The sequence below is a fragment of the Hypanus sabinus genome, chromosome 1 (assembly GCF_030144855.1).
Source record: "Hypanus sabinus isolate sHypSab1 chromosome 1, sHypSab1.hap1, whole genome shotgun sequence".
Taxonomy (NCBI): Eukaryota; Metazoa; Chordata; class Chondrichthyes; order Myliobatiformes; family Dasyatidae; genus Hypanus; species Hypanus sabinus.
The window spans coordinates 179,148,692-179,176,319 of record NC_082706.1 but is presented as its reverse complement, the minus strand read 5'-3'; the positions used below and the strand labels follow the sequence as shown (position 1 = coordinate 179,176,319).

Below are 27,628 nucleotides of genomic sequence, written 5' to 3'. Positions count from 1 at the left end.
GAGGGCACAGCCTCAGGATAGATGGGCATCCATTTAAAATAGAGATCCAGAGAAATTTATTTAGCCAGAGGATGGTGATTTTGTGAAGTTTATTACCACAGGCAGCTATGGAAGCCAGGTCATTGGGTATATTTAAGGTAGAGCTTGATAGGTTCTTGGCTGGACATGGCATCAGTGGTTACCAGGAGAAGGCCGGGGATGGGGCTGAGGAGGGGAAAAAAGGGTCAGTGGAGCAGACTCGATGGGCCAAATGGCCTAATTCTGTTCCTATGTCTTATGGTCCAATATGATGTGCTTAATTCTGTACGGGTGTCTGAATAAAACTCATTTGCATCGGGATCCAACATATATAAAGTTTTTATAGAGTTGTTCGAAAAAGTTACCAGGAAAGTGGATGAAGGCAAACAGTGTTTGTTGTCTACATGGAAGACGAGGCATTTGAGGCTGGTCAAGAAGGTTCAGTTGCTTGGCATTCAGCATGAGGTAATAAACTGGATTAGATATTGGCTTTGTGGGAGATACCAGAGGGTGATGATAGAGGGTTGACTTTCTGACTGTAGGCCTGTGACTAGTGGTGTGCTGCAGGAATTGGTGCTGCATCCTTTGTTGTTTGTCATCTATATCAATCACCTGGATGATAAAGTGGTTAATTAGATCAGCAAATTTGTGGACAACACCAAGATTGAGGGTATAGTGGACAAGAAGGTGGACTATCATGGCTTACAGAGGGGTCTGCATCAGCTGTTCCGGAACAATGGGCTGAAAAACTGGCAGATGGATGGAATTCAATGTGAGGCTTTGCACTTTGGTAAGAACAACCAGGGTAAGTCTCATACAGTGAACGGTAGGGCTCCATGGAGTGTGGTTGAACAAAGGGATCTGGGAATACAGGTCCATAATTCATTGAAAGTGGTGACATAGGTAGATAGGGTTGTAAAGAAAGCTTTTGTCACACTGGCCTTCATAAATCATTGTACTGAGTACAGAAGATAAGATGTTATGTTGAAGTTATGTAAGACACTGGTGAGGCCTAATTTGGAGTATTGTGTGTAGTTTTGGTCACCTACCCACAGGAAAGATACAAACAAGGTGAAAGAGTGCAAAGAAAATTTACAAAGATGTTGCCAGTTCAGGATGACCTGAGTTATAAAGAAAGATTGAATAGGTTAGAGTTCTTAGAATTCTTTAGAATGTAGAAGATTGAGAGGAGATTTGATAGGGATATGCAAAATTGTGAGGGGTATAGATAGGGTAAATGTAAGTAGGCTTTTTCCACTGAGGTTGGGTGGGACTACAACCAGAAGTCATAGCCTAAGGGTGAAAGGTGAGAAATTTAAGGAGAACATGAAGGGAAACTTTGTCAATCAGAGGACCATGAGAGTATGGAACTAGCTTCCAGCACAAGTGGTGCATGTGAGCTCGATTTCAATGTTTAAGAGAAGTTTGGACAGGTACATGGATAGTAGGGATATAGAGAGTTATGGTCCCAATGTAGGTCGAAGAGAGTAGGTGGGTTAAATGGTTTCAGCATGGACTAGATGGGCCAAAGAGCCTGTTTCTGTGCTGTACTTCTCTAAGACTCTATGACTCTATGCCATTTGTTTGCCTCAAAAGTGTAAACCGCCTGGTAAAACTGACTGAAAGGGATATTGGTCAAAGTGCTCAGAAAGAATAGGACCAAGATGAGTTAAAGATGAATCCATGGGTTCTGGACTTCCCACTGGAGGAAAAGTTTTCTATCTATCACAACAAATTTTTCTATCAGCTCAAATTATTTAAAACTTTTCAAAAATCTTAAATTAGATCAGCCCTTGGTTAGTCTTCTCTGGATTGTTACAGTCAGACAGTACGGAAACATGGCCTTCTGTACACCATGTCTATAATCCCCTCTTGGTCTTATCAGCATGAATTCCATTTACCCAGATTGGGTCTATAAACCTTCTATGCCTTGTCAAGTAAATGCTTTGTAACCATTGGGTGCACCAGCCTCCGCCACCTCTTCAGATCCTCTCTAAACCTTTCATCTGAAACCTTAAATCTATTCCCCTCCTGACTAAACATTCCTACAATGGAAAAAGATGTTGCTATCTACCCCTCTATACTCCTCAATTTTATAAACCTCTCTCCAGTTACCCTCAGCATTCTCTGCTTCACGAAAACAAACTATCCAGTCTCTTTTTTCAATTGAAGCACTTCATCTAAATCACTAAATTCTTGAGTATGATAAAAATAATAGTGAGAGAAGGACTGGTCTACACAACTGAAGATAATATAACTTGTGTTGGTCTTCTGTCCCCTCTGTTGTCTAGTGTAGAGCAGTGAGAAAGGAGGAGTGAATGCATTCTTCAAATTGGGCATTAGAAAGACTTTATTTTGTTTCCTTTCTTATATTAAAGACCATCATGCCAGGAAATTTTTGTAACCACATGTTTAAAACTCATCTGCATGTATGTGCATAGAGTTCTAACACTCTCTGCTTCCCCATTTTTCGTGGCTTTCCAACATATAACAGAAAATGTTACTTTTGAGCTGAAGTAAATGGTATCCTGTCTACTGCTTACGCTATGAGAATGAATATACTGTTTATTCTGTAAGCTTCACAAGAACAAGAAATCTCATTGCACCCTGGTGTATATGACAATAAACTCATAAGCTAAACTTAATTGTCCTTCATTTCACTGAATTCCATCTGTCACATTTTTTCCCACTCATTTAATTCAATTTAACACGTGTTTATACTTCCATTCTTGGCTAAATGCCGCAGCCTCATAAGAACCAAAAAGAACAAATAGTAAATATTAAACATTGTTTTTTTTGTTCAACAGATCCATCCCATCAGTCTTTGGTATTCATTATGATGACCAAATAAATTTCAAAAAAGGCAAGTAAATTAAAATATTAAAACCAATTTGTTCAATTGTTTTCTTTGAAAAATTTGACAATCAGCTGATATTATTAATTGAGCTGCATTTTATAGAGAAAAAAATCACCCAGAAACACACAAGCTGCCATTAACTAAACTACAAAGCAAAACATTTTTGCGACATTTTAAAGAACTATCCAGGCATTGACAGACAGATAGACAGACATACTTTATTGATCCCGAGGGAAATTGGGTTTCGTTACAGTCGCACCAACCAAGAATAGTGAAGAAATATAGCAATATAAAACCATAAATAATTAAATAATAAGTAAATCATGCCAAGTGGAAATAAGTCCAGGACCAGCCTATTGGCTCAGGGTGTCTGACACTCCCAGGCGAGAGTTGTGAAGTTTGATGGCCACAGGTAGGAATGACTTCCTATGACGCTCAGTGTTACATCTCGGTGGAATGAGCCTCTGGCTGAATGTACTCCTGTGCCTAACCAGTACATTATGAAGTGGATGGGAGTCATTGTCCAAGATTGACCATGAGATACAAATAACCCAAGGCTTGGCTTAGCCTTCTTGATACAAAAATCCTTTTTTACTCAATTCCTACACTTAAAAATGTCTTAAAAACAACCTCTAAGAAGAACATCTTTCTACAAGAATATATTATTCCTTTACTCCTACATTGGCCATTATAACTTCTTGCTGAGTGATCCCGTGGATTTTATCAACAGCTCTGACTCTTCATCTTTTTTTCTCCAGTCCTGATGAAGGGTCTCAGCCCAACATGACAACTGTACTTTTCTCCATAGATGCTGCCTCACTTGCTGAGTTCTTCCAGCATTGTGCGCCTGTTGCTTAGATTTCCAGCACCTGCAGATTTTCTCAGGTTTTTATCAACAACTTGGTGGGTTGTGTTCATTCCATTCCTCTCTGGGCTGAATAAACAAATGTCATTTCAAATTCTCTGCAAGGGTTGCATTTAAATAACAATCCTCACATCATTTTTCCATGATCGCTTATATTGCTAAATCATCTGCGGCACCTCTCAGCTACTGAAGCCACCTCCAAACTCCCACTTCCCACTTTCACATTATTTCACCAAGCTATACTTCCTTAGAGGACAGAAGCAGGCCTCCAGTTCTACACTGACTATCAATTCCATTTTAATCTCCCCCTCAGGATCTAGCTCACACCAAAGAGGGAGGTACAGCACCATGAGACGACCAACACAGTTATATCTTTATTTAGAGAATACCCGAGCTCAAAATTGAACCTGGACAACTGGAGCTATAAGACACCAGCAGCAGAAGCAGCACTACTGTGCCACTCTGATGTGGAGATTAGTCATCGATGCCTGATCCCAGTCACATGGCTTACCATCCGAGCGACAGTCACCTAACCACCTCAACACTACACTTAACCCCATCTCCAACCTTGAAAATTAGCCCCTTCAGTTCCAATTTGACTTCATCCGACCTGAATTGAGGATCATAAATGTCCTGGAACAGGATTTTTTTGGCAAGTAAGACGCAAGCAGCAAAATGGCTTTATGAAACTTGTTTACAGACTGGATATTTATTCCCAAAAACAAGGGAATCTGTTGAAGATTGTAAAAACAGCAACTAAAAGTTCAAATTCTAACAGTACTTTGCATAGACTGTTGATACTAAAAATCTTGTTGTAATTTATAAATGATTTAAGTTCAAACTTATTTCTTTCACTGGTTGCAGTTCCCACTGATGGAAATTATTGGAATACCATTGGGCACAATGAGCAAAAGAATAGCAATCAATAATCAAAGAGAACTTTCTCACAAAGCAATGATTTATATACAGGCTAAAACACACACAAGCAATTCTTCACACAATGTGAAGTTATCGTATCCTGAGCTGAACCATAGATATAATTTAATTATTAAATCCATAGAGCCTAAGGACAGATCTAACAATGTGGCAAATTAGCAAGGGGAAATTGTTCTAAACCAAGCAATCATATTAGATCGAAAATAAAGCACATGCACAGCATAAAGTGATGAAAATTACACAACATATAATTACACTACAATGATAATTTACCTGAAATCCTTGACATTGTCCATTCATCTATTTTAAAATAAACCAGCAATTAAGCCTTCAATAAGATCATTAGTACTATCTACCTAGACTCAAAACTAGATCTGTGAAGTCTAGTATTCCCCATCCTGATGAAAGGTCCTCGGCCCGAAACATTGACTGTACAGTACTCTTTTCATAGATGCTGCCTGGCCTGCTGAGTTCCTCCAGCATTTTGTGTGTGTTGCTTGTCTGTGACGTTAACCCACTACATGTAATTTGTAGCCATTATATTTAAGTAAATTGTAACCATTATAGTTACAATGATAACACCAACAGCAATTTCAATTATATTTATCCACTCACAATGTTATACTCTAACTGTGACAAGTGTAGGAGCCATACATGTGTTCTTTATCTGCAATGTATTCTGTGTTGTGCATTAATTATGTTTATAAGGATAATTAGTCACACGAGTGGGGGGGTGTGGTAAAGTGAAGGGAATAAGTTCTGTATTCATGCTTTGTTAAGGCAATTTCAGTTTTGATCTGGGGACCTACGGATGTCATATCTTTTGCTAACCGCTCAATTACACTTAATTTACACTTGGGTGCGCTTAAGTTTCATCGCTTCAAGATTGTATGTTTGCTAATTGCTAATAAAGGATCGAATATATATCTTTGACTTTGGACCAATCCTGATTGGAGAAGAGGGTATGTCACGCAAGTATAACAAATCTGTGGGATTACAGGCAGCAGCAATTGTTTTGGTTAGAATTGGGCGTTACAGGAAGTATTCTCCATCGAAAATAGATTCCTCAGGAAATCACAATGATCCCTTCTAATTAATCTTTACTTTGTATTTCAGAATTTAGCTTAATCACAATTCAAAATTTCATTGAAAATTCTACTTCATTCAGCTTCTAAAGATATAACTAAGTATCAGACCATTATAAACCTGAACTGACTTTATGAGCAGCACCACCACAGCAACTTGTATTTATACTTTCTACCTAATGTCCAAATGCAGAGCACAACAATGTGAATCAAACAAAAACTGACACTGAACCAAAAGAAGATATACAGTCCTACGAACACCCCATTAGAGACCTCTTAAAAGCTGGAGAGAAAAAAAACAGGCTGAGAAATATTACAGTTTATAGACTAGCAGAACAAAGTAGTGGAGAACTCAGTGGGGTCAGTATTGCTAGAAAGTATCGTTCTCATCGGAATCAATACGGTAACAGAAATAAAGAGGAGCAACTCACGCATTGAACTAAAAACATGGGCATTTTTTTTTAAATGGGGCTAATAGATTGGAGTTAATGTGGTTCAGAATAATAGCCAAGTAAGAAATATTTCTACATAAAAGATACATGGCAGCATTTTGGATAAGGTTTGAAGTACAAAACTAGAAGGTGGAAAGGCTGGAAGATGAGCATATTGTGCTGGTTGAGAGCGAAAGGAGCAAAGGATGTCAGCAGTCACTGGGCTGAGGCAAGAGCAGAGATAACAACTGTTACTGCTGGATTTTCAGATAACCACATTAGTCCAGGGGATGCAAGAACAAAGCTCAGCTCAAGTTCAAATTGGATGCTTGTGGTGAACTACATATACCTGTCTGGACATGCCCCTCTGCTGACTGCTCCAGTGGCTCCTTCCACAGACTCCTGTATAAAGGCGGTTGGAGGCACTGCTCCCCCCTCAGTCTCCAGGATGTTGTGTGGTCGTTTCTTGCAGGTAATAAAAGCCTGTCGTTTGCCTCCCGTCTCCGAGAGTTATTGATGGTGCATCAATGCTGCGGTCGTATACAGTCCATTCCTGTCCAAGGCAATGACTTGGAAGGAAAATGGGATTGGTGACTGGGAAAAAGCTGTAGCAGAGCCAAGGACAATGGTTTTGTTTCCCTCAGTGCTTACCTGGAGGGAATTTTGATTCATCTAGGAATTACATTAGTTCAGCAATCTGACATAGAGAGACAGATGAGTGGTAGCTCTACACCAGTCATATGTGTGTAATGCCCTGGTTTACATGGTTCATACTTTTTCTCTGTTATGCTTTTCTGTTCCTTGTGTAAGAGAACTCTGCTGGGTTACTGTTGAAGATAAGAGATAGGAGAAATGGGTGCCATCAAATGGGGATGGACGGATTCAAGGGAGGTTTCTCTGGTGAGGGACACTAACATTGGGTTTGGGGCTTTTGAGGGGTGGGGGAAAGAGAGAAGACATCAAAGAAAGAGAAGAGGTTGGAGGAGTTGACCCGGAGTGGGGCCATGATTCAATGAAGCCTGGAGAGATCAAAGGAGTATCGGCAAAGGAGAAACCAGGAGATCCAACTTGTGCACATCAGACTGTTTCATTTAAAATGGGCCCTTTTCTTTTTTTTTCTTTACTAACCCTTTAGTCAAGCTGAGAATTATAAAGCTAAATCTTTTAATTGTATGTGGTGTACTGTCTGTTATCTCGTAGTACTTATTTGTAACAAATCACGCAGCATCTGCACACACAGGGAGATTTGGAGAGCTTGCACTTCAATCTCAAATGTTTGGCGGGGCCGGAGGGCGTCTCCCCTGGACTTACGCAGCCGACGGAACCAGAGTGTTACGTGTGGAAAGTGATCTTGTACATTCAGATGATGACACCAATGTGTGGAGTATAACTGCAAACTTAGAGAGGGCTGTGACAGCTGGCCAATAAGATGTAAGCATCAGAGGAAAGTGCCATGTGGTCACGTATGCCAAGTAAGCCAAAGGCTATAAACACATGAATGAAAATGTACAGTGCATCATGGTCTCTCTCATGCAAGATATTGTTTGTCCCATTGATTAAAGCCATTTTACATCTGAGAAGAAGTGTAAATTCAGTGAAGAGTGTTCATAAGTGTATGAATGCTATTTTGTCCAGGATATCAACCTGACACCTAACACTATTCCACCAGTCCATCTGGGCACTACTAGTAGATACCACCAGAAAGAATACATTTTCCTTTCACTAACCAAGTGAATCAAAGTTCAAAGTAAAATGTATTATCAGAGTTCAAACATGCCACCACATATAATCCTGAGACGCTTTTTCCTGCAGGCATACTCAGCAAATCTAATGCCCTTCCTTTGGTCAACATCGGTGGCATGGAGTGGGGAGATTTGCAGCTTGGGTAACTGCTGGTCTTCCATAAAAAAACCTTGCCCAGGCTTGCGCCCTGGAAACTTTCTGAGGCACAAATCCATGCTCTATCGAGACTAACAAAGGTCTGCACACACTCAGCAAATCTATAGAACAGTAACCGTAAACAGGATCAATGAACAAAAAAAAAGTGCAAATGCAAATATAAATAAATAATGATAAATAAAAAGAGCATGAAATAACAAGATAAAGAATCCTTTAAGAGAGATAATTGGTTGTGGGAACACCAGAAATAGAATGAATGTAGTTATCCCCTTTTGTTTAAGAGCCTAATGGTTGAGGGTAGTTACTGTACTTGAACCTGGTGGTGTTGGTCCTGAGGCACCTGTACCTTCTACCTGATGGCAGCAGTGAGAAAAGAGCACGGCCTGTGTGGTGAGGATCTTTGATGATGAATGCTGCTTTTTTACGACTATGTTTCATGTAGATGTGCTCATTGGTTTGGAGGGCTTTACCTGTGATGTACTGGGCTGAATTCATTACCTTTTGTAGGACTTTCTGCTCAAAGGCATTGGTGTTCCCATGCCAGGCCATAATGCAGCCAGTCAGCACACTTTGCACCACACATCTATATAAGTTTGTCAAGGTTTTTGATGACATCCTGAATCTCCTGAGTAAGTAGAGGTGCTGCCGTGCTTTCTGTGCAATTACATTTATACGGTGGGTCCAGGACTGGTTAGCATTATAGTCAGAATTACACAGCAAGCAAACAACCTGTTCAAGCCACCGTGCCTGTATGAACTATAAAGAACCAACCTCTTTTACTAGCACTTGTCCATTGTTGTTGTGGATTCACTATAAAGGACCCGAGTAAGGACTGATTCACCAGTACCTCAAATTGAGGCGTCTTGCTGTGAAGAAATTTGGTAAAACATTAGCAATTTTTAGGTTTTTTTTAATTGCTTGCGTGTTTGGGAATTTTTTATTTTTTAATGGTTGCATTTTATTTGTTATGATAATTTAATAGTCTGTAATGGGTTTGAAAATTTTCTGAGTGGATGCCATATATATTCAGAGTGTTCAGCAGTTCTGTGATGTCAAGTCAGTTGCTCAATTTTGATATTTTTCATACCTGTTCTATGGTGAGTGCTGCGTGAACCTGCCCACCACTGCAAGGGCAAGCACTACGGAACAGAAGTTAAGGAGTCTAAGAAAGTTGAGTTTATCCAGAAGTCAGCCATGCAAATGTTTCGGTACTAACTATGAGTTAAATTGAATTGACTTTATTTCTTACATCCTTCACTTACATGAGGAATAAAAATCTTTACCTTACATCTCCGTCTGAATGTACACTCTGCAATTTAAGGTAATTTGTAATAAATTGTATGTACAACAGGACAGCCAGTATAACATAGAAAAATAATACAAACGTTTGTAGTATCAGCATGATGGCCTGGTGAAAGAAGCTGTCCTGTTGGTCCTGGCTTTTATGCTGTGGTACCGTTTCCCAGATGGTAGCAGCTAGAACCGTTTGTGGTTAGGGTGACTCAGGCACCAATGATCCTTTGGACTCTTTTTACACACCTGTCCTTGTAAATGTCCTGAATTGTGGGAAGTTCACATCTACAGATGCGCTGGGCTGTCCATACCACTCCCTGCAGAGTTCTGCGATTGAGGGAAGTACAGTTCCCATACCAGGCAGTGATGCAGCCAGTCAGGATGCTCTCAATTGTGCTCTTGTAGTAAGTCCTTAGGATTTGGGAACAAAATACCAAACTTCTTCAACCATCTGAGGTAAAAGAGGCCCTGTTGTGTTTTTTGCACCACACAGCCGGTATGTACAGACCACGAAAGATCCTCAGTGATGTGTATGCCAAGGGATTTAAAGCCGTTCACCCTCTCAACCCCAGATCCATTGAAGTCAATAGGGGTTAGCCTGTCTCCATTCCTTCTGCAGGCCACAACCAGCTCCTTTGTTTTTGTGACAATGAGGTGATGACCTCTTCTCTATAGGCTGCCTCTTTATTATTTGAGATTAGGCCAATCAATATAGTGTCATCAGCAAATTTAATTAGCAGATTGGAGCTGTGGGTGGTGGCACACTCATGGGTGTACAGAGAATAAAACAGAGCACTTCGGACACAGCTCTGAGGGGCACCTGTGTTGATGTCAGAGGGGCAGAGGTGAGGGAGCCCACTCTTACCACCTGCGCTCGATCTGACAGTAAGTCCAGGATCCAGCTGCACAAGGCAGAGTGAAGGCCGAGATCTCTGAGCTTCTTGTCGAGCCTGGAGGGAATTATGGTGTTGAATGCTGAACTGTAGTCCAAGAACAGCATTCTCACATAAGCATCCTTCTTCTCCAGATGTGTAAGGACAGTGTGTAGAGCTGTGGCTATTGCGTCATCTGTCGATTGGTTGTATCGGTAGGTGAATTGTAGGGGGTCCAGTTTGGGTGGTAGCAAGCTGCAGATGTAGTCCTTCACCAGCGTCTCAAAGCATTTGCTTATTATTGAAATGAGTGCGACAGGACGCCAGTCATTCAGACATGTTACCTTGGTCTTTTTAGATGCAGGAACAATGGTGGATGTTTTGAAGCAGGAGGGCACTCTACACTGGGAGAGGGAGAGATTAAAAATGTCCGTAAACACACCTGCCAGTTGTGCTGCGTACCTGCTCTGGGATGCAGTCCAGTCCCACAGCCTTGCGACTGTCCACTTGTTGGAAACACCTGCGTACTTCAGCCTCAGAGATGACCAAGGTGCAGGTCTCTTCAGCAGCACTTCTCAGGGGCTCTGTGTCGGAAACATCTAATTGAGCGTAAAAATGATTTAGCCCATCTGGGAAAGAGGCAGCGATGTTGGAAACTCCACTGGGTTTAGCTCTGAAGTCTGCGATGATGTGTAGACCTTGCCATAAGCTGCGTGTGTTGTTGCTGGAGAGTTGTGTCTGGATCTTATTCCTGTGTTGTCATTTCACTGCCTTGATGACTTTGTGCAGATTGTAGCCGCATTTCTTGAGTTCTTGTAGGTCACCAGCAACATAAGCTCTGTGTTGCATGGTAAGTGCTGTTCACACAGAACTGTTGATCCAGGGTTTCTGGTCTGGATGGACCCTGACCTATCTCTGGGGGACAGCATCCTCGACGCCCTTCCTGATGAACCTCATGACCCCATCCGTGAATTCATCATCATGAGAAACATTCCAATTGACATCATCAAATCAGTCCTGTGGCATGGAGGCTGATTGGTCGGACCATCAGCGGACGGCTTTAACTATGGCTGCCTTTTGTTTCAGCTTCTGCCTGTACCTCGGCAACAGCAAGACAGAGGAGTGATGCGACTTTCCAAATGGCGGGTGGAGGAGCGCTTTGTAAGCACTGCAGGAGGGAGAGTAACAGTGGTCAAGTATGCTATCTCCCTGTGTGTCACCCGGACATGTTAACCCAATACTACCGAAATACTTAGATGAAATTAGTTGTATTTTCTGTTTTGAATGGTTAGAAAGATCATACAATGATTAGAAAATTCAGCTACTAATGGCTTTCAGAAAAGGAGTCTGTATCTCTTTAAAAGTTTGTGTTACCCATCAGTCACTAGAATTGGGCCATCCAGCCCTTTGGAGCTGTTGGCACCATTAAATAAGATTATGGCTGAACTTGTGCCTCAGGTTTATTTTCCTCACACCATCTTCACATCCATTTTCAGCTGCTTCATCGATGATGTTATTTCCATCAGAGGGAAGGATGTTTGTTAACAATTAAATTTCATCTGCGCTTTTCAGTGAATGAAACAGCTCGTGTCTGCAGCAGCAACAAGCTATATACAACAATAAAGAAGGGAAATATGGGAGGATATTGCCCAGACACTAAGAATGTATACATAATTGTATAATCAGATATGCAATCAGATCAATGATATATTGACCAATCTGCCAGCCTAGTGAAAGAAGCTCTCCCAGAGCCTGTTGGTCCAGGTCTAATACAGTGGTACTGTTTGCCAGAAGGAAGCAGCTGAACCATTTTGTGTTTGGGGTGACTGGAGTCCCCGATGATCCTCCAGGCCCTTTTTCACACATGCTGTGGTAATTGTCCAGAACAGAGGAAAGGTCATATCCACAGACGCGCTGGACTGTCTGCACCCCTCTCTGTGATGCCCTACGATTAAGGATAGTACAGTTCCCATAACAGGCGACGACATAGCCAATCAGGATGCTCTCCCGCCAAACATCTTTGGCTGCCGAAGGTACAAGAGGTGTCGTCGTGCTTTTTTTGACCACACAGCTGGTATCCACAGTCCAGCTGAGATCCTCAGTGATGTGAACACTGAGGATCTTGAAACTACTCACCCTCTCAACTGCAGTCCTGCTGATGTCAAAAGGGGCCAGCCTGTCTCCATTCCTCCTGTAATCCACAATCAACTCCTTCATTTTCTCGGCATTGAGGGAGAGGTTATTTTCTTGGCACCACTGTGTCAGGGCGTTGACTTCTCCTTCGGAGGCTGTCTCATCATTGTTGGAAATGAGGCCTATCAATGTGTGTCATCTGCAAATTTGATCAACAGATTGGAGCTGTGCATGGCAACACAATCGGGGGTGTATAGGGAGAAGAGGAGGGTGCTCAGCGTAGCCACTAGTGTTATTAGTCCCGAGTTTCTTATTCAAAAAATTATTGCTATAAGAAACATTGGAATTTACCAAAGTACTGCTCAATACACATTGGTATTATTTTATTGCAAAATAAAGACTCTGAACCTCAGCAACTCTGTGTGCTGGTGGATGTGTAATGAGTCACAGCAAGCTCAGAACAATAAATATTTTATTAGTCCGCCTCCACAGTAACTGAAATGTTATTGCTCAGTAATATATCACATGCATCAGGTAGGCGGTATACAAGCTGCTCATTTTGCTGACCTGATGAAGTCTTTGGGAGGAATCCTCCCTTGATGTGACTATTCCACATTATATCCAAGATTTGCCTCTGACATTACTCATGTTCCCAAGAGTCAACTCACTTGTTGGTGGAAATGAAATAAGTGATGGTACGTAATATTAAAAAGTAACTTAAATCTCTTGAAAAGGAGGGGATAAATTGTACTTGCTGAATACCAAATGCCAAAATGATGTGTTGGAGGTGTGCATGAAATGAATGAATATCAGAAAACAGATGGTCGTCTCCAGGGAAGTTGCTGTGTACCGTGGTAATTTATTCTGCTGAACAAATGCAGGAGGTCAGATGAATTCTTCCATGGATCTGGGAACGGGAAAGGGGAACCTCACCAGGACAGACAAAGTTGGATTCTTACTCAGATCCACCTTTGCTCTGTGCATGGCTCTTCAAGTATTCCTTGCCTCTAATGTGCAAAATCTGAAAGTGATTCATCAGTTTCTTCACTGAAAGATGGCTCTGGAAAAACACATTGTGTATCTGCAGACAAATTTCTTGCAACATTCTGGCAAGACTTTTATCAAAACATACTACTGTTTGCAGAGCTTCTATTTAAGTCCATATACTGGGGTCCTATACAATAATTTTTGTTATTTTCTGTTCCTCTGACAGCTGAAGGACGTACAGGCACACCAGGGGCATTCAGATTCAGATTTATTTATCACACGTATATTAAAACTTACAGTGAAATGTGTCATTTGTGTCAACACCCAACACATCCAAGAGTTTGCTGGGGGCAGCTCACAATTGTCTCCACACTTTTAGGCACCAAAATAGTATGCCCACCATAGTTGGCAGAACAACGTAGAACACAACAAAACTGAACGTACTAAGTGACAAAGCAACTTCAACAAATCAAGCCCCTTCCTCCCTCCCACCCACGTACATACACATCCTCTGCCTTCAGGGTAGGTCATCGTCTTCGGCCTCTGGCCTCCAGTGGACTCATGGGTTTGCAGATATTGGGCCATTGACCTCTCTAGTAGACTTGCAGAGATTCACAGACTTGGGGCTCAGGCTATTAGGCAAACACGAGGAAATCTGCAGATGCTGGAAATTCAAGCAACACACCCAAAATGCTGTTGGAATGCAGCAGGGCAGGCAGCATCTATAGGGAGCGTCAACATTTTGTGTGTGTTGCTCAGGCTATTAGGCCTTGACTCCTGGACTTCCAATTGACCTTTGGGCTTCAATCTGGACTTCCTATCAACCTTTGGGCTTCAATCATAGGTATAGATCCAATACCTGCCAATGATGATGATGATGATGACTGAGGTCACTGAATGAAGACCCAAACTCCAGGCCTCAGTTTCTGATCTCGCCAATACAGGATGCCGAACGTCCTCAATGTTCTGGCATTGGTGAACTTCAACATCTTGGTCACCTCACTGACGGGTGTGTCAAGCTATGGTCCACATTTTTCAGGATTTCATCACAGACTTTTATTGTCTGGAAGCCTCGTTGTACAGAAGAAGCAGTTTTGTAAAAGGCCTTTACTTTGCAGATGTTAAGGGCAAAGGTCATCCTCAAGTATGCCTCAGTGAAAGAGTTAATGAAGTCTTGGAGTATATCAATGAGTCTTCCATGCGCTACATTTTGATACATGCAGTTGAGGGATGTTGCCTCTAGGATGGAGGTGATGCAGGTTGGTGACTATGACCAGTGGGACATCAGAGAAAATGCTGATGAGTAACCAACACAATGTATTCTGACGATTTGGCTGAGGGGACCAAATTTGTTATGACTTGTGAGGAAACCCACTTCAGTAAAAGAAAAAGAAATGCTGTGATTTTTTTAAGTGGTGAGAGATTAAAAATGCTGGTGGTTAAATGGACTTGGATGTCATGTATGCAAGATACTGAAAACTAATGTGCAGTTACAACAGGCAACAGAGACAAATATGTGTTAGCCCTTATTGCTAAAGGATTTGAGTATAAGAGTAAACCAGTCTTACATGGGACCTTGGTGCAAGAAGTGCACATAATTCTGGTTCCCTTACCTCAAAAAAAGGATGTGCTTTCTATGAGAGAGAACAGAAATGATTCATCAGAGTTGTTCTCGGGAATTATGTATCTGCCACATGACAAGAGGTTGAGGAGGTCAGGTCTTTGCTGCTAAAATTTGGAAGAATGAGAGTTGACACTGAAACATACAAAATTCTAAACTGTAGACACCAGGAGCACGGTTCCCTAAGTGAGGGGGTCCAAATTGAGGGGGAGGTGGTCATCATCTCAAAATAAGGGGGCAAAACTTTTAGCAAAAATGCCTCACTCAAAAGAATCAACTTCAAAGGGTTGTGGAGGCTCAGTCACAAATTAGATTCAAAAGAGTTCAACAGATTTCTGAATAATAAGCAAGAGACAAAAGTAAAGAAATTATATTTGAGGGAGATCACCCACGATAATTTCACATCATATTAGACAGTGATTACAAAGTCTATTCTGATTTTATCTGATCCTCATATATAGGCAAAGATACTTCTGCTCATCAAGATACTGATGAGCAAGATACTCTACTTCCGCTTTTATTTCTTATATTTGTAACTGAGGTGTGAGAAGATGAACCACACTTTAACTTGAAGCAACACTGACAAACACTACATCATGTGAGCAGAGCCATCCCACCATATTGGCCCCCCGCTGGTTTATTGCCCTCGTCGCAAATTATATTCAACTTGTCCTGGAAAAATGTAAGAAATGATTCAGACCCTGTCAGACAATAAGATCTGGGTGATGGTTGAATAGGTAGCAGTGTCTGCCAAATACATCTAGCAGGCTTGAAGTAAATGCTGAGTCAGTGTAAGTCTGAGGTAAATCTATGAGAGATACTTAAAGATGCTGATTGATAGAGCTAGATGGGTAAATAATAAGATTCAAGTACATGAAATAGTGACTAAAATTAGTAGTTCAGTCAACTGATTATGGCATTTCAAGACAGAGTCACCCTGCCATTCATACAACCATATAACCATATAACCATATAACAATCACAGCATGGAAACAGGCCATCTTGGCCCTCCTAGTCCGTGCCGAACCCTTAATCTCACCTAGTCCCACCTACCCGCACTCAGCCCATAACCCTCCACTCCCTTCCTGTCCATATACCTATCCAATTTTACCTTAAATGACACAACTGAACTGGCCTCTACTACTTCTACAGGAAGCTCATTCCACACAGCTATCACTCTTTGAGTAAAGAAATACCCCCTCGTGTTTCCCTTAAACTTCTGCCCCCTAACTCTCAAATCATGTCCTCTAGTTTGAATCTCCCCTACTCTCAATGGAAACAGCCTGTTCACGTCAACTCTATCTATCCCTCTCAAAATTTTAAATACCTCGATCAAATCCCCCCTCAACCTTCTACGCTCCAATGAATAGAGACCTAACTTGTTCAACCTTTCTCTGTAACTTAATTGCTGAAACCCAGGTAACATCCTAGTAAATCGTCTCTGCACTCTCTCTAATTTATTGATATCTTTCCTATAATTCGGTGACCAGAACTGCACACAATATTCCAAATTTGGCCTTACCAATGCCTTGTACAACTTTAGCATTACATCCCAACTTCTGTATTCAATGCTTTGATTTATAAAGGCCAGCGTTCCAAAAGCCCTCTTCACCACCCTATCTACATGAGACTCCACTTTCAGGGAACTATGCACAGTTATTCCTAGATCTCTCTGTTCCTCTGCATTCCTCAATGCCCTACCATTTACTCTGTATGTTCTATTTGGATTATTCCTGCCAAAATGTAGAACCTCACACTTCTCAGCATTAAACTCCATCTGCCAAAGTTCAGCCCATTCTTCTAACCAGCATAAATCTCCCTGCAAGCTTTGAAAATCACAAGGCCTTTCAACTCTTGGCAATGCATCTAGATCCTCAGGGATTTCTCTACCAATGCAACAAGTATCTTCTATCATTGTATTTGAAGTATTTGGCTGAAGGATTCCCAAGTTCCTTGAGATAGAATATCACTTCCTCTTCCACCAAAACCTCCAAAGGAGTTTTAGAAAATCGCTCAACTCCCTTTCTTCCACACTGCTTCATTCATAAATGTTTCCAAGGTCAGATTCTATTGAGTATCGCCTGCAGCTCCTTGTGCAAGTACATTCCATCTCTTCTTAAAGAGGTGCAGGTAGTTCAGTCATGATATTGTTCCCAGATTAAAGATTCAATTCTGCAGTTTGCACTAGTTGCATTCCACAATATTTATTAGCAATGAATTTCTCAGGCAGAGAGCAACATCTACAGCACAAACTGAAGATGAATTTCATTACAATATTTAGTTACTACTATCAATAATTGCCACATATGTGTGTAGATTACACAAGTGAAAACAGGAAAGTTTCACACGTGGACACACACATTATGATATATACTGTAAGTAAAGTAAGATGGGGAAAAGGATTTACCTGATCAAATTCATCCGGAGCACCAATACCTGGACAGGAAAAATTAAAATAATTAGAATTCAGGTAATTTTGTAGGTTTTACCTTTTCAAAGTTCAAAGTAAAATTTATTATCAGAGTACATACATGTCACCACATACAACCCTGAGATTCTTTTTCTGTGGGCATACTTAGTAAATCTATAGAACAGTAACTGTAAACTGTAAATATCAGGAACTGTTAACTGTAAACAAATTGGGCAAATGCAGATAAAAATAAATAGCAATAAATAACGAGCATAAAATAATAATATAAGAGTCCTTAAATGAGTGTTGCTATCCTCTTTTGTTCAAGAGCCTGATGGTTGAGGGGTAGGAACTGTTTTTGAACCTGGTGGTGCGAGTCCTGAGGCTCCTGTACCTTCTAAGGCAGCAGTGAGAAAAGAGGATGGCCGAGGTGGTGATGATGGATGCTGCTTTTCTATGGCAATGTTTCATGTAGATGTGCTCAGTGGTTGGAAGGGTTTCACCTGTGATGTACTGGGGTGAATCCACTACCTTTTATAGGAATTTCCTGCTCAAAGGCATTCGTGTCCTCCTAACAGGCTATAATGCAGCCAGTCAGTACACTTTCTACCACACATCTATAGAGGTTTGCCAAGGTTTTTGATGACATGCCAAATCTCCACAGACTCCTGAGGAAATCATGGCACCGTTGTGCTTTCTTTGCAATAATATTTATATGATGGATCCAGGTCAGGTCCTCTGAGATAGTGACACCCAGGAATGTAAAGTCACCGACCCTCTCCATCTCTGATCCTCTGATGAGTACTGGCTCATGGACCTCTGTTATCCCTCTCCTGAAGTCTACAATCAGTTCTTTGGTCTTATTGACATTGAGTGAGAGGTTGTTACTGCACGACTCAGCCAAGTTTTCAGTGTCCCTCCTGTATGCTGATTCATCAACCCCTTTGATAAAAGCTTTACATTGCATTGGCAAGGATCTATAAAATTCTGTCATTATATTAAACAAATCCTTAAAAAGTTGGATATCATTGATGTCATTACCTTTGCAAGCAGGAAAACTGCACAAAAGTGAGGTGATTCCACAACCTCCCAAAGACGTAGCAGAGAATTTTAGCTGTTCTTCTGGGGATTCATCAAGGGAGAAGGATTTCTATTTGTCTTGAAGCTTGTGAATGCTTCGGGCAGAACTGACAGCCACTATTATGATTTTAAGTCTATTGTGACTAACAATATCAGCTAATTATATTTAATTGTAATTCTCCAAGAACTTTCAAAATAGAGACAAGGCGTACACTTTGATATGTTCCATTTCGGCATATTCTGACTCCTCTCCCACCCACGCTTCTGTGAATCTATGACTCTGCTGTTACAAATACAATGCTCCAAAGGAGTTAAATCTTACAAGAAAGAACTAATGCAGACTCTGAATGATTGAGGGACTTGCATGTAGTCTTTTTTTTAAATGAGTTGCAACAGTTCAAATAAAGTTTAAAAAACTGAAATCAAATGAACTTATTTTTCCTTCAATCTAGTTTAATTATGCTTTTGTGGTTTTAAATCTACTGTGATAGGATTCATTCATCTAAAAGATGACCATGTAAGATACATTGTTAATAAAGTCAGATTTGTTTCATTTTCCTATGCAGGTTAATTTTTACATGAAGTACATATCAAATATAACTGGATTGAATTCTGATCAAGAAAATGAAGCAGAGAAAATTCTATTATAATATGAAAATGGAAGAAGATTTCTACACATCAGGTATTTCCATATAAGTGCCCTGCATTTATATAGAGAGAGTCTCTCTCTCTCTCTCTCTCTCTCTCTCTCTCTCTCTCTCTTCTCTCTCCTCTCTCCCCCCCCCCCCCCCCATATTCCAGAACACTTACTGATAAGTAGTTACGTTCAGGAACTGCAGAAGTCAAGAATCTTCAATGATATTATGGATGTATCAATTTAGATGGGTGGTAGACATTCACCCATCTAAATTGAGAATTAGTGCTAAAAAATTCCAATGTGTATCATTTGTTACAATGTTTTAGTAGGCTTTCTGTGATAACTGATGAAATTAAAGAAATTTTAGTCTGTGATAATGCCTGTTTATGATGGAAGACATTGCAATGCTATTATTGCTAAAGTCATGGAGAAATGACTGCATCTTACTTTTTATGACTTTATCTCTGGAAGAGAGAGAGAAAAAGCCACGAATGCTTATGATGGGTTAAAAATGAAGCATTACAACAAAGCAACGAAGGGGGAGTACAGAAGTCTGAGGAGCAGATCGAAAAAAATGGAGGATAATCCAGACTAACTAATGGAGATGTTGCGGCTGAAAATCTTCCATCTTCATGGTGAAGTGGATATTTCAGTAGACAATAGACAATAGACAATAGGTGCAGAAGTAGACCATTCGGCCCCTCGAGTCTGCACCGCCATTCTGAGATCATGGCTGATCATTCATTATCAATACCCAGTCCCTGCCTTGTCCCCATATCCCTTGATTCCCCTATCCATCAGATATCTATCCAGCTCCTTCTTGAAAGCATCCAGAGAATTGGCCTCCACCGTCTTCCGAGGCAGTGCATTCCACACCTCCACAACTCTCTGGGAGAAGAAGCTCTTCCTCAACTCTGTTTTAAATAACTGACCTCTTATTCTCAATCCATGCCCTCTGGTACTGGACTCTCCCAACATCTGGAACATATTTCCTGCCTCAATCCTATCAAATCCTTTAATTATCTTAAACGTTTCAATCAGATCCCCTCTCAATCTCCTCAATTCCAGCGTGTACAAGCCCAATCTCTCCAATCTCTCTGCGTAAGACAGCCCTGCCATCCCAGGAATCAACCTAGTGAATCTACGCTGCACTTCCTCAATTGCCAGAATGTCCTTCCTTAATCCTGGAGACCAAAACTGTACACAATATTCCAGGTGTGGTCTCACCAGGGTTCTGTACAAATGCAAAAGGACATCCTTGCTCTTGTACTCAATTCCCTTTGTAATAAAGGCCAACATTCCATTTGCCCTCTTCACTGCCTGTTGCACTTGCTCATTCACCTTCATTGACTGATGAACTAGGACTCCTAGGTCTCTTTGCATTTCTCCCTTACCTAACTCGACACCGTTCAGACAATACTCTGCCCTCTTGTTCCTGCTTCCAAAGTGGATAACTTCACATTTATTCACATTGAATGACATCTGCCAAGTATCTGCCCACTCACCCAGCCTATCCAAGTCCCCCTGTATTCTCCTAACGCCCTCTTCGCATGTCACACTGCCACCCAGTTTAGTATCATCAGCAAACTTGCTGATATAGTTTTCAATGCCCTCATCTAAATCGTTGACATAAATTCAGTAGTTAGTAATGCTTTTTGTTGTGCAGAAAACAACTATGTATGGTGAAATTTTTGGAAGTAATAGAAGTTCAACTTCAGAAACAAGCAGGATGCACTTACACCTTTGTTTAGGTTTCCAATTTTGTCTTAATAGATAAATCGTCAATAAATCCAACCATGAAGGTATTAACACTTCATCGGAGGGGCAACAAGGCAATGGTTAATGAGGAAGATGAGAAAACAAAAACAAAAAATCAAAAGCAGATCAAGAGGAGACCAGAACATTGTGACCTAAGTAGCAGGGCCACCTTTTCTCTTTCTAACAACCTTTCTGAATTGTGCCAACCTAAGACTATGCAATCATACACTGTGGTATGTGTCAGTCATGCAAGGGAGATCACACTTTACCCTAAGAAATTCTATCAGTCCACCGAACAGAAAGCCTAGATACATCTAAGTATATCTCAGGCTTTCTTTTCGGAGTGAAGTGGATGCAAAGTCACTTGATAGAGGTGCACAAAAAGGTCAAGCGGACAGAGAGAGACTTCTTTCCCCAGGGCGGAAGAGGCGAATATGACAGACTTGGCTTCTGAGGTTAGTGTTTTGAGTATAGGGAGGATGTCAGAGGTCATTTTTTTTTACACAGAGTTGTAGGTGTGTGGAATACTCTGCCAGGACTGGCGATAAAGGCAGATACATAGAGGACATTTAAGAGATTCTTTGGTAGACACAAGGATGAAAGATAAATGGAGATGTGTGTAGGAGGGAAGGGTTCAATTGATCTTGGCGTAGGTTCAAAGGTTGCCACAACATTGTGGGCCAAAGTACTGTTATGAATGTACCACAGCTCTGAGGGGCCGAAAGGGCGGGAGCAGCCCCCTCCTTCCGGAGAATCGCAAGATCACTATTAATTCGGGTCTCGGACCCAGGAAATGAGAGACAATGCAACGGTTTTGGCCATTGTTCTTAGAGACACCTGTGTGAAGTGCATGTCCCTGCTACGTGACAGCTACCATGGATATGTGGGGCAAAGCGGGGGTGGGGATTGCATCACCCTACGTTGATGGACATCTACAACTCTGCAAATCAAGATAAAAGGGACTGCAGGAGGCGGTACCCCACCGATGCACTAGAAGGACACCATCACTCAGTGCTCCCGTGCTAGCAGGAAGCCATACAAAGCCACATGCATTCCGCCTCTCCTTTGCCTGGGGAACGGGTGGCTGATAACACCGAAAAGGACTTCGAACTAACAACGGGGAACCAACGCTCCCCTGATTCAACGAAGTTGCTTCATAAAGACCCGGGCAAGTTTTTTCCTTTCCTCACCAATCTCTCTAAAACACGTGAAACCCAGCGATTCCCCAAAAGGCTGAAGCCTGCAGACTTCTGAGTGACTTTTATATTTCCAACGGACAATATATTATCCCCTAGACAACAGTCGAGATCACTTCTTAATGATGAACATTACTATACCCGCGCTTTAGATTGAGTATTGACGACGTGCATTATCTGAATGTTTGTATTAGCCTTACTTTTGTGCCCCTTTATAAATAAAAACTTTTGAAAATAGTGCCATCAGACTTCAACGGACCTCTCTATCGTTGCTGGTAAGTTATCCAGTTACGGGATACGTAACAACTTGGGTTTCTCGTCCGGGATTTGACAACAAATTGGGAGGCCAGTGAATCGGGCTTGTAAGTCCAAAACTTGAATCTGGTTACGCAGGTAGCCAGACGGGAAACCAGCAAAGATGGACGTGGGTGAATTTATGAAAAACCCGACTGTGGGGACGCTAGAGGCGGCCACCAAATCAGACTAGTTAAATTTGGCGAAGGGGTTGAACCTCGCAGAAGTGAGGTCATCCATGAAAAAGCGGGAGGTGCGAAGGGCCATAACTCAGTATTACATTGGGAAGAATGTGTTTGAAGCTGAGGTATTGGAAGATATCCCTGAAAAGGTACCATCAAGTGGGACGGTTCAGTTGGAGGTGGAGAAATTAAGGTTGGAACATGAAATTAAGTTAAAAGAGCTGGAAGTGGCTGAGAGAGAGAAAGAAAGGGAGCAGGCGTTCCAGCTAAAGGAGCTAGAGGCGACCCGGGACCATGAGCTCCAACTAAAGGGGTTAGAGGTGAAAAAGGAGCAGGACCAAGCTGAGAGGCAAAGACAGCATGAAATTCAGCTAAAGGAGCTAGAAGCAGTCGAGAAAGAGAAGGAACGGGCCGAGAAAGAGAAACAGAGGAAACATGACTGGGAGATGGAGAAGATGAGGAACGAGCGAAGAGATCAAGGGTTAGACCGAGCGGAGTGGTTCAATGTTAGTAGGGAGTTGAGATTGGTACCCCCGTTCGAGGAGACAGATGTTGATAGTTATTTCTTGCTTTTTGAAAAGGTGGCAGTAAATCAGAAGTGGCCAAAAGAGCAGTGGGTGGCGTTGTTACAAAGTGTGTTAAAGGGGAAGGCCCAACGAGCATATGCGGCATTGTCCCTGGAGGAGGGAGAAACAGAGAATTATGCTGAAGTAAAGGAGGCCATTCTCTGGACTTACGAATTGGTACCTGAGGCCTGTAGACAAAAGTTTAGAAATTTAAGGAAAGGGTGGAATCAAACGTATACCGAGCTAGCCCAGGAGAAGGGGGTGCTCTTGGACCATTGGTGCACCACGGAAAGGGTGGACGAGGATTATGGGCGTCTCAGGGAGTTACTTTTGATTGAGGAATTTAAAGGTTGTGTTCCGGAGGAGCTCCGGATGTATTTGAATGAGAAGCCGGATAAGTCCATTTCAGAATTTGCTAGGTTTGCGGAAGAATATGTCCTAACCCACAAGACAAAGTCTTCCTCAAATAAAAGTTCCCAGAGAGACTGTGGGAACGATCGAGAAAGTCCGACGAGTGAGGCAGAGGTCCCACCGGCAGCTAGTGGTAAGATTGAGGGGGAAAGGCAAGACGGCCAGAGATTTCCGGGTTTGACCTGTTTTAATTGTGGAAAGGAGGGGCATATTGCATCTCGATGCTTTGCTCCAAGGAAAGAGATAGGAAGAGGGAAAGCAGCAGTCCCTATCGGGTGTGCCGTGGTAATCAGTAAATTGACAAGAGAGCCCCGGGTAGACAGAGTACGAGAAGGCTCTGAGAGTTGTCTGTCACACGGAACCGTGTCTGTGACGGAGGGAGACACACCAGTTCCCGTACGAATCTGGAGAGACACAGGGGCTGAGCTGTTGTTGATCAGCAGTAAGGTACTAGAATTTGGTCGGAAAATGGGCATGGTAAAGGTAGAAGGAATAAATAAAAGGATAGAAATGGTGTCCTTATATAAGGTCATTCTGGATTGTGAGCTGGTATATGGATCAGTTGAAATAGGGGTGCCATCAGAATTCCTGAGAGCTGACGTGGACATCCTGCTTGGGAACGATTTAGCAGGGGGTAAGGTTTGGTCAGCAATGCTGCCGACCGGCGAGTGTGGTGGCTCCGCCCCTAGCGCCCAAGGACCATCTCGCAGGCACGGTCACTCGCAGCCTGTCGAGAGAGGCAGCTGAGAACGAGAGCAGTTTAAATCTGGCCAGTTTTGATTTGGCCGAGACATCTTTGCTGACCCTGTGCCATGAGGGTTTAGAGGGTGGTAAGACGAAGAGTAGTAAAGTGAGAGGGGGTAAGGGAGAGGAGGTAGATCTGCCCTTAGCAAAGAGAAAGGTCCTAGAGGTAGGAAATAAAGATGAGAAACAGATAAAGCTGTTAAAAGGTCCAGAGTTGGACATGGATGATCTGTCTGGTTTGGCAGAATTGTTTGAAGAAGTTGAGAGTTTAAAAGGTGTTCCCGATAATGGGATGAGGGCAGTCCTAGATGTAAAGGGTACCCTTGCCTCGAAGAAGTCTGCTGAAAAGGCCAAGGAGGTTGTTTCAGCTCGCAGGGTTGTGCCTTCCCCGGGCGGGGGCTGCCCAGAGAGTAACTGGGAGAATGGGGGGGGATGAGGATTATTATTGAAGGAAACAGAAAGTCTGTAGTTCCAAAATCGAAGGAAGAAATCTTAAACCTGGCAGATCGCTCACAGAGTGAGCCGGGAGATAGCGGGGCCCCCCACTCTATTGTTATGCCAGGATGGGGTGTGAAGAGGCCACGGTCGAAATGCTGCTTGAACGAAGAGTTCGAATTAAAAACCCATATCCTGAAGGGTATTGACAAAAGGGCTAGCCACCTGGGTAAAATTAAAGAACTGGGTGGAAATGGTCTAAGTTTGGGGCATGTTTTTGATAAAATAACCCCGATGAACGAGGCGGGTGGGAGTTCACCATGCCAAAGTACTCAAGTTCCCCACGGGAGGACTCGCTGGAAAAGGTGCGACGGTTAATGGGGATGCCATTTTTAAACAGCAAAGCAGGTCGAACAGGGTTGCGCCAAAGCCTGTGAATAATAAAGACAGCCCCTTTGGAGACCTACCAGTTAAGTAAAACGACCAAAACGATTAATATTCACATAAACTTTTGTAGATGCACCTAAGCTAAGATCACACCTCCTTAGTTCTGTTACAGAAGAAGAAAAAAAATAGGTGGTTATTGAATTGAAGTCTGATGCTACAAGACTTTAGTACGGTATGCGATGTTAAGATATTAAAGAAAGGGACACTGTAATCGTTAACTGTTTAGATACTGACTTGAATGTATAATGGTAGTACTCTGTAGTTAAAAGAAAAAGCTTGGGTATTGTGTTAGATTAAAAATCCTGTAAGACTCTGTACAACTCCGTTTTTAACCGCTGGTAAAAAACGTTTTTAAGAGGGGAGGTGTTATGAACGTACCACAGCTCTCAGGGGCCGAAGGGGCGGGAGCAGCCCCCTCCTTCCGGAGAATCGCAAGATCACTATTAATTCAGGTCTCAGACCCAGGAAATGAGAGACAATGCAACGGTTTTGGCCATTGTTCTTAGAGGCACCTATGTGAAGTGCATGTCCCTGCTACGTGACAGCTACCATGGATATGTGGGGCAAAGTGGGGGTGGGGATTGCATCACCCTACGTTGATGGACATCTACAACTCTGCAAGTCAAGATAAAAGGGACTGCAGGAGGCGGTACCCCAGCGACACACTAGAAGGACACCATCACTCAGTGCTCCCATGCTAGCAGGAAGCCATACAAAGCCACGTGCGTTCCGCCTCTCCTTTGCCTGGGGAGCGGGTGACTGATAACACCGAAAAGGACTTCGAACTAACAACAGGGAACCAACGCTCCCTTGATTCAACGGAGTTGCTTCATAAAGACCCGGGCAAGTTTTGTCCTTTCCTCACCAATCTCTCTAAAACACGTGAAACCCAACGATTCCCCAAAAGGCTGAAGCCTGCAGACTTCTGAGTGACTTTTATATTTCCAACGGACAATATATTATCCCCTAGACAACAGTCGAGATTACTTCTTAATGATGCTTATTACTATACCCGCGCTTTAGATTGAGTATTGACGACGTGCATTATCTGAATGTTTGTATTAACCTTACTTTTGTGCCCCTTTATAAATGAAAACGTTTGAAAATAGTGCCATCAGACTTCAACGGACCTCTCTATCTTTGCTGGTAAGTTATCCAGTTACGGGATACGTAACAGTACCTGTACCGTTATATTGAGGTGTCTTTTCTAGTGAGGCTTTTTCAGAAAGGTCTTCCCTTTACACAATAGGGAGTGCTGGTGACAGATGAGATAACAGAAAGATGTGAAACAATACCTAACATCTAGGCAAACACAAGGAAATCTGCAGATGCTGGAAATTCAAACAACAACACACACAAAATGCTGGTAGAACACAGCAGACCAGGCAGCATCTATAGGGAGAAGATCTAGGGCTCTATTGCCTTTACTAACTTCAAGATATCACTGGCTGTCTGCTTGAAGTTTCAATTGACTTTAACACCTCTATTGTGAACCGTGATTGATTGTGTGAGTAACTAATTCAAACATCTGCACTTTACAATAGTTATATCTGTAACTGTTAAGTCATTTCCGGTTTCTAAGCAATTTCCCTTGAATTATAAAATTTCCAAGTTTGCCAATATAAAAAATACATAAGGGTGTGTAGTGATGTCAGCATGCAGCATTGTGATTCTGCAACAAAATGTAGACTAAGTGATGGATGAAAATCTGACAATGTGGGGAAAAGAGAGTTCGAACTCTTCACTGAAAGGAATCAAAAGGCAGAGTATAATCTAAATGAAGAAAGACTGCAAATGAGGGGCCTAGATGCTCTCATGCTTGGATCACAAAATCTTTGTAGGCAGCCCCAACAAGTAATTAATACAAACAGCATATAAGCATTTATTAAAAAGGCGTTAGAGCTTAAGAATAGGGAGGCTTTATTAAAGTTGTATATGGAATCCAGAAGGCCACACATGGAATACTGAGCACTATTTTGGTATGCTTGTGTAAAAATGAATATAGTAACTCTGGAAGCAGTCCATCATATTGTGGGGCAGACTCAAGGGACCCAATTACCTAATCCTGTTCTTATTTTCTTGTGTTCTTTGTATATGTTCTGAGACCTCAGTTGCAATTAAATTTAAGAAATTCAAAGACACATTGGCCTTCGTAAATCGAAGTATTGAATACAGGAGAAGGAATGTTATGCTGAAGTTGAATAAGATGTTGGTGAAGCCTATTTTGGAGTATTTTGTGCAATTTTGGTCACCTAACTAAAAGAAAGATGTAAACAAGTTTGAAAGAGTACTGAGAAAATTTACAAAGATGTTGCCGAGACTGGAAGACCTGAGAGGAGATTTGATTGCAGTATACAAGATTATGAGGGGAATAGATAGGGTAAATGCAAGTAGGCTTTTTCCAGTGAGGTTGGGTGGGAGTACAATTAGAGGTCATGGGTTAATGGTGGAAGGTAAAAAAATCAAGGGGA

General features: G+C 42.0%; 1 protein-coding gene across 7 annotated transcripts in view; it reads right to left on the bottom strand.

Moving 5' to 3' along the window:
- Positions 1-27,628, bottom strand: part of c1h8orf34 (chromosome 1 C8orf34 homolog) — a 319,455-nt gene that overhangs the window by 224,323 nt on the left and 67,504 nt on the right. For all 7 annotated transcript variants that reach the window (XM_059982462.1, XM_059982473.1, XM_059982489.1 and 4 more), the window contains exon 5: positions 17,405-17,433. In XM_059982462.1, the coding sequence (XP_059838445.1) occupies positions 17,405-17,433 (29 nt within the window). The remainder of the gene's footprint in view (positions 1-17,404; positions 17,434-27,628) is intronic.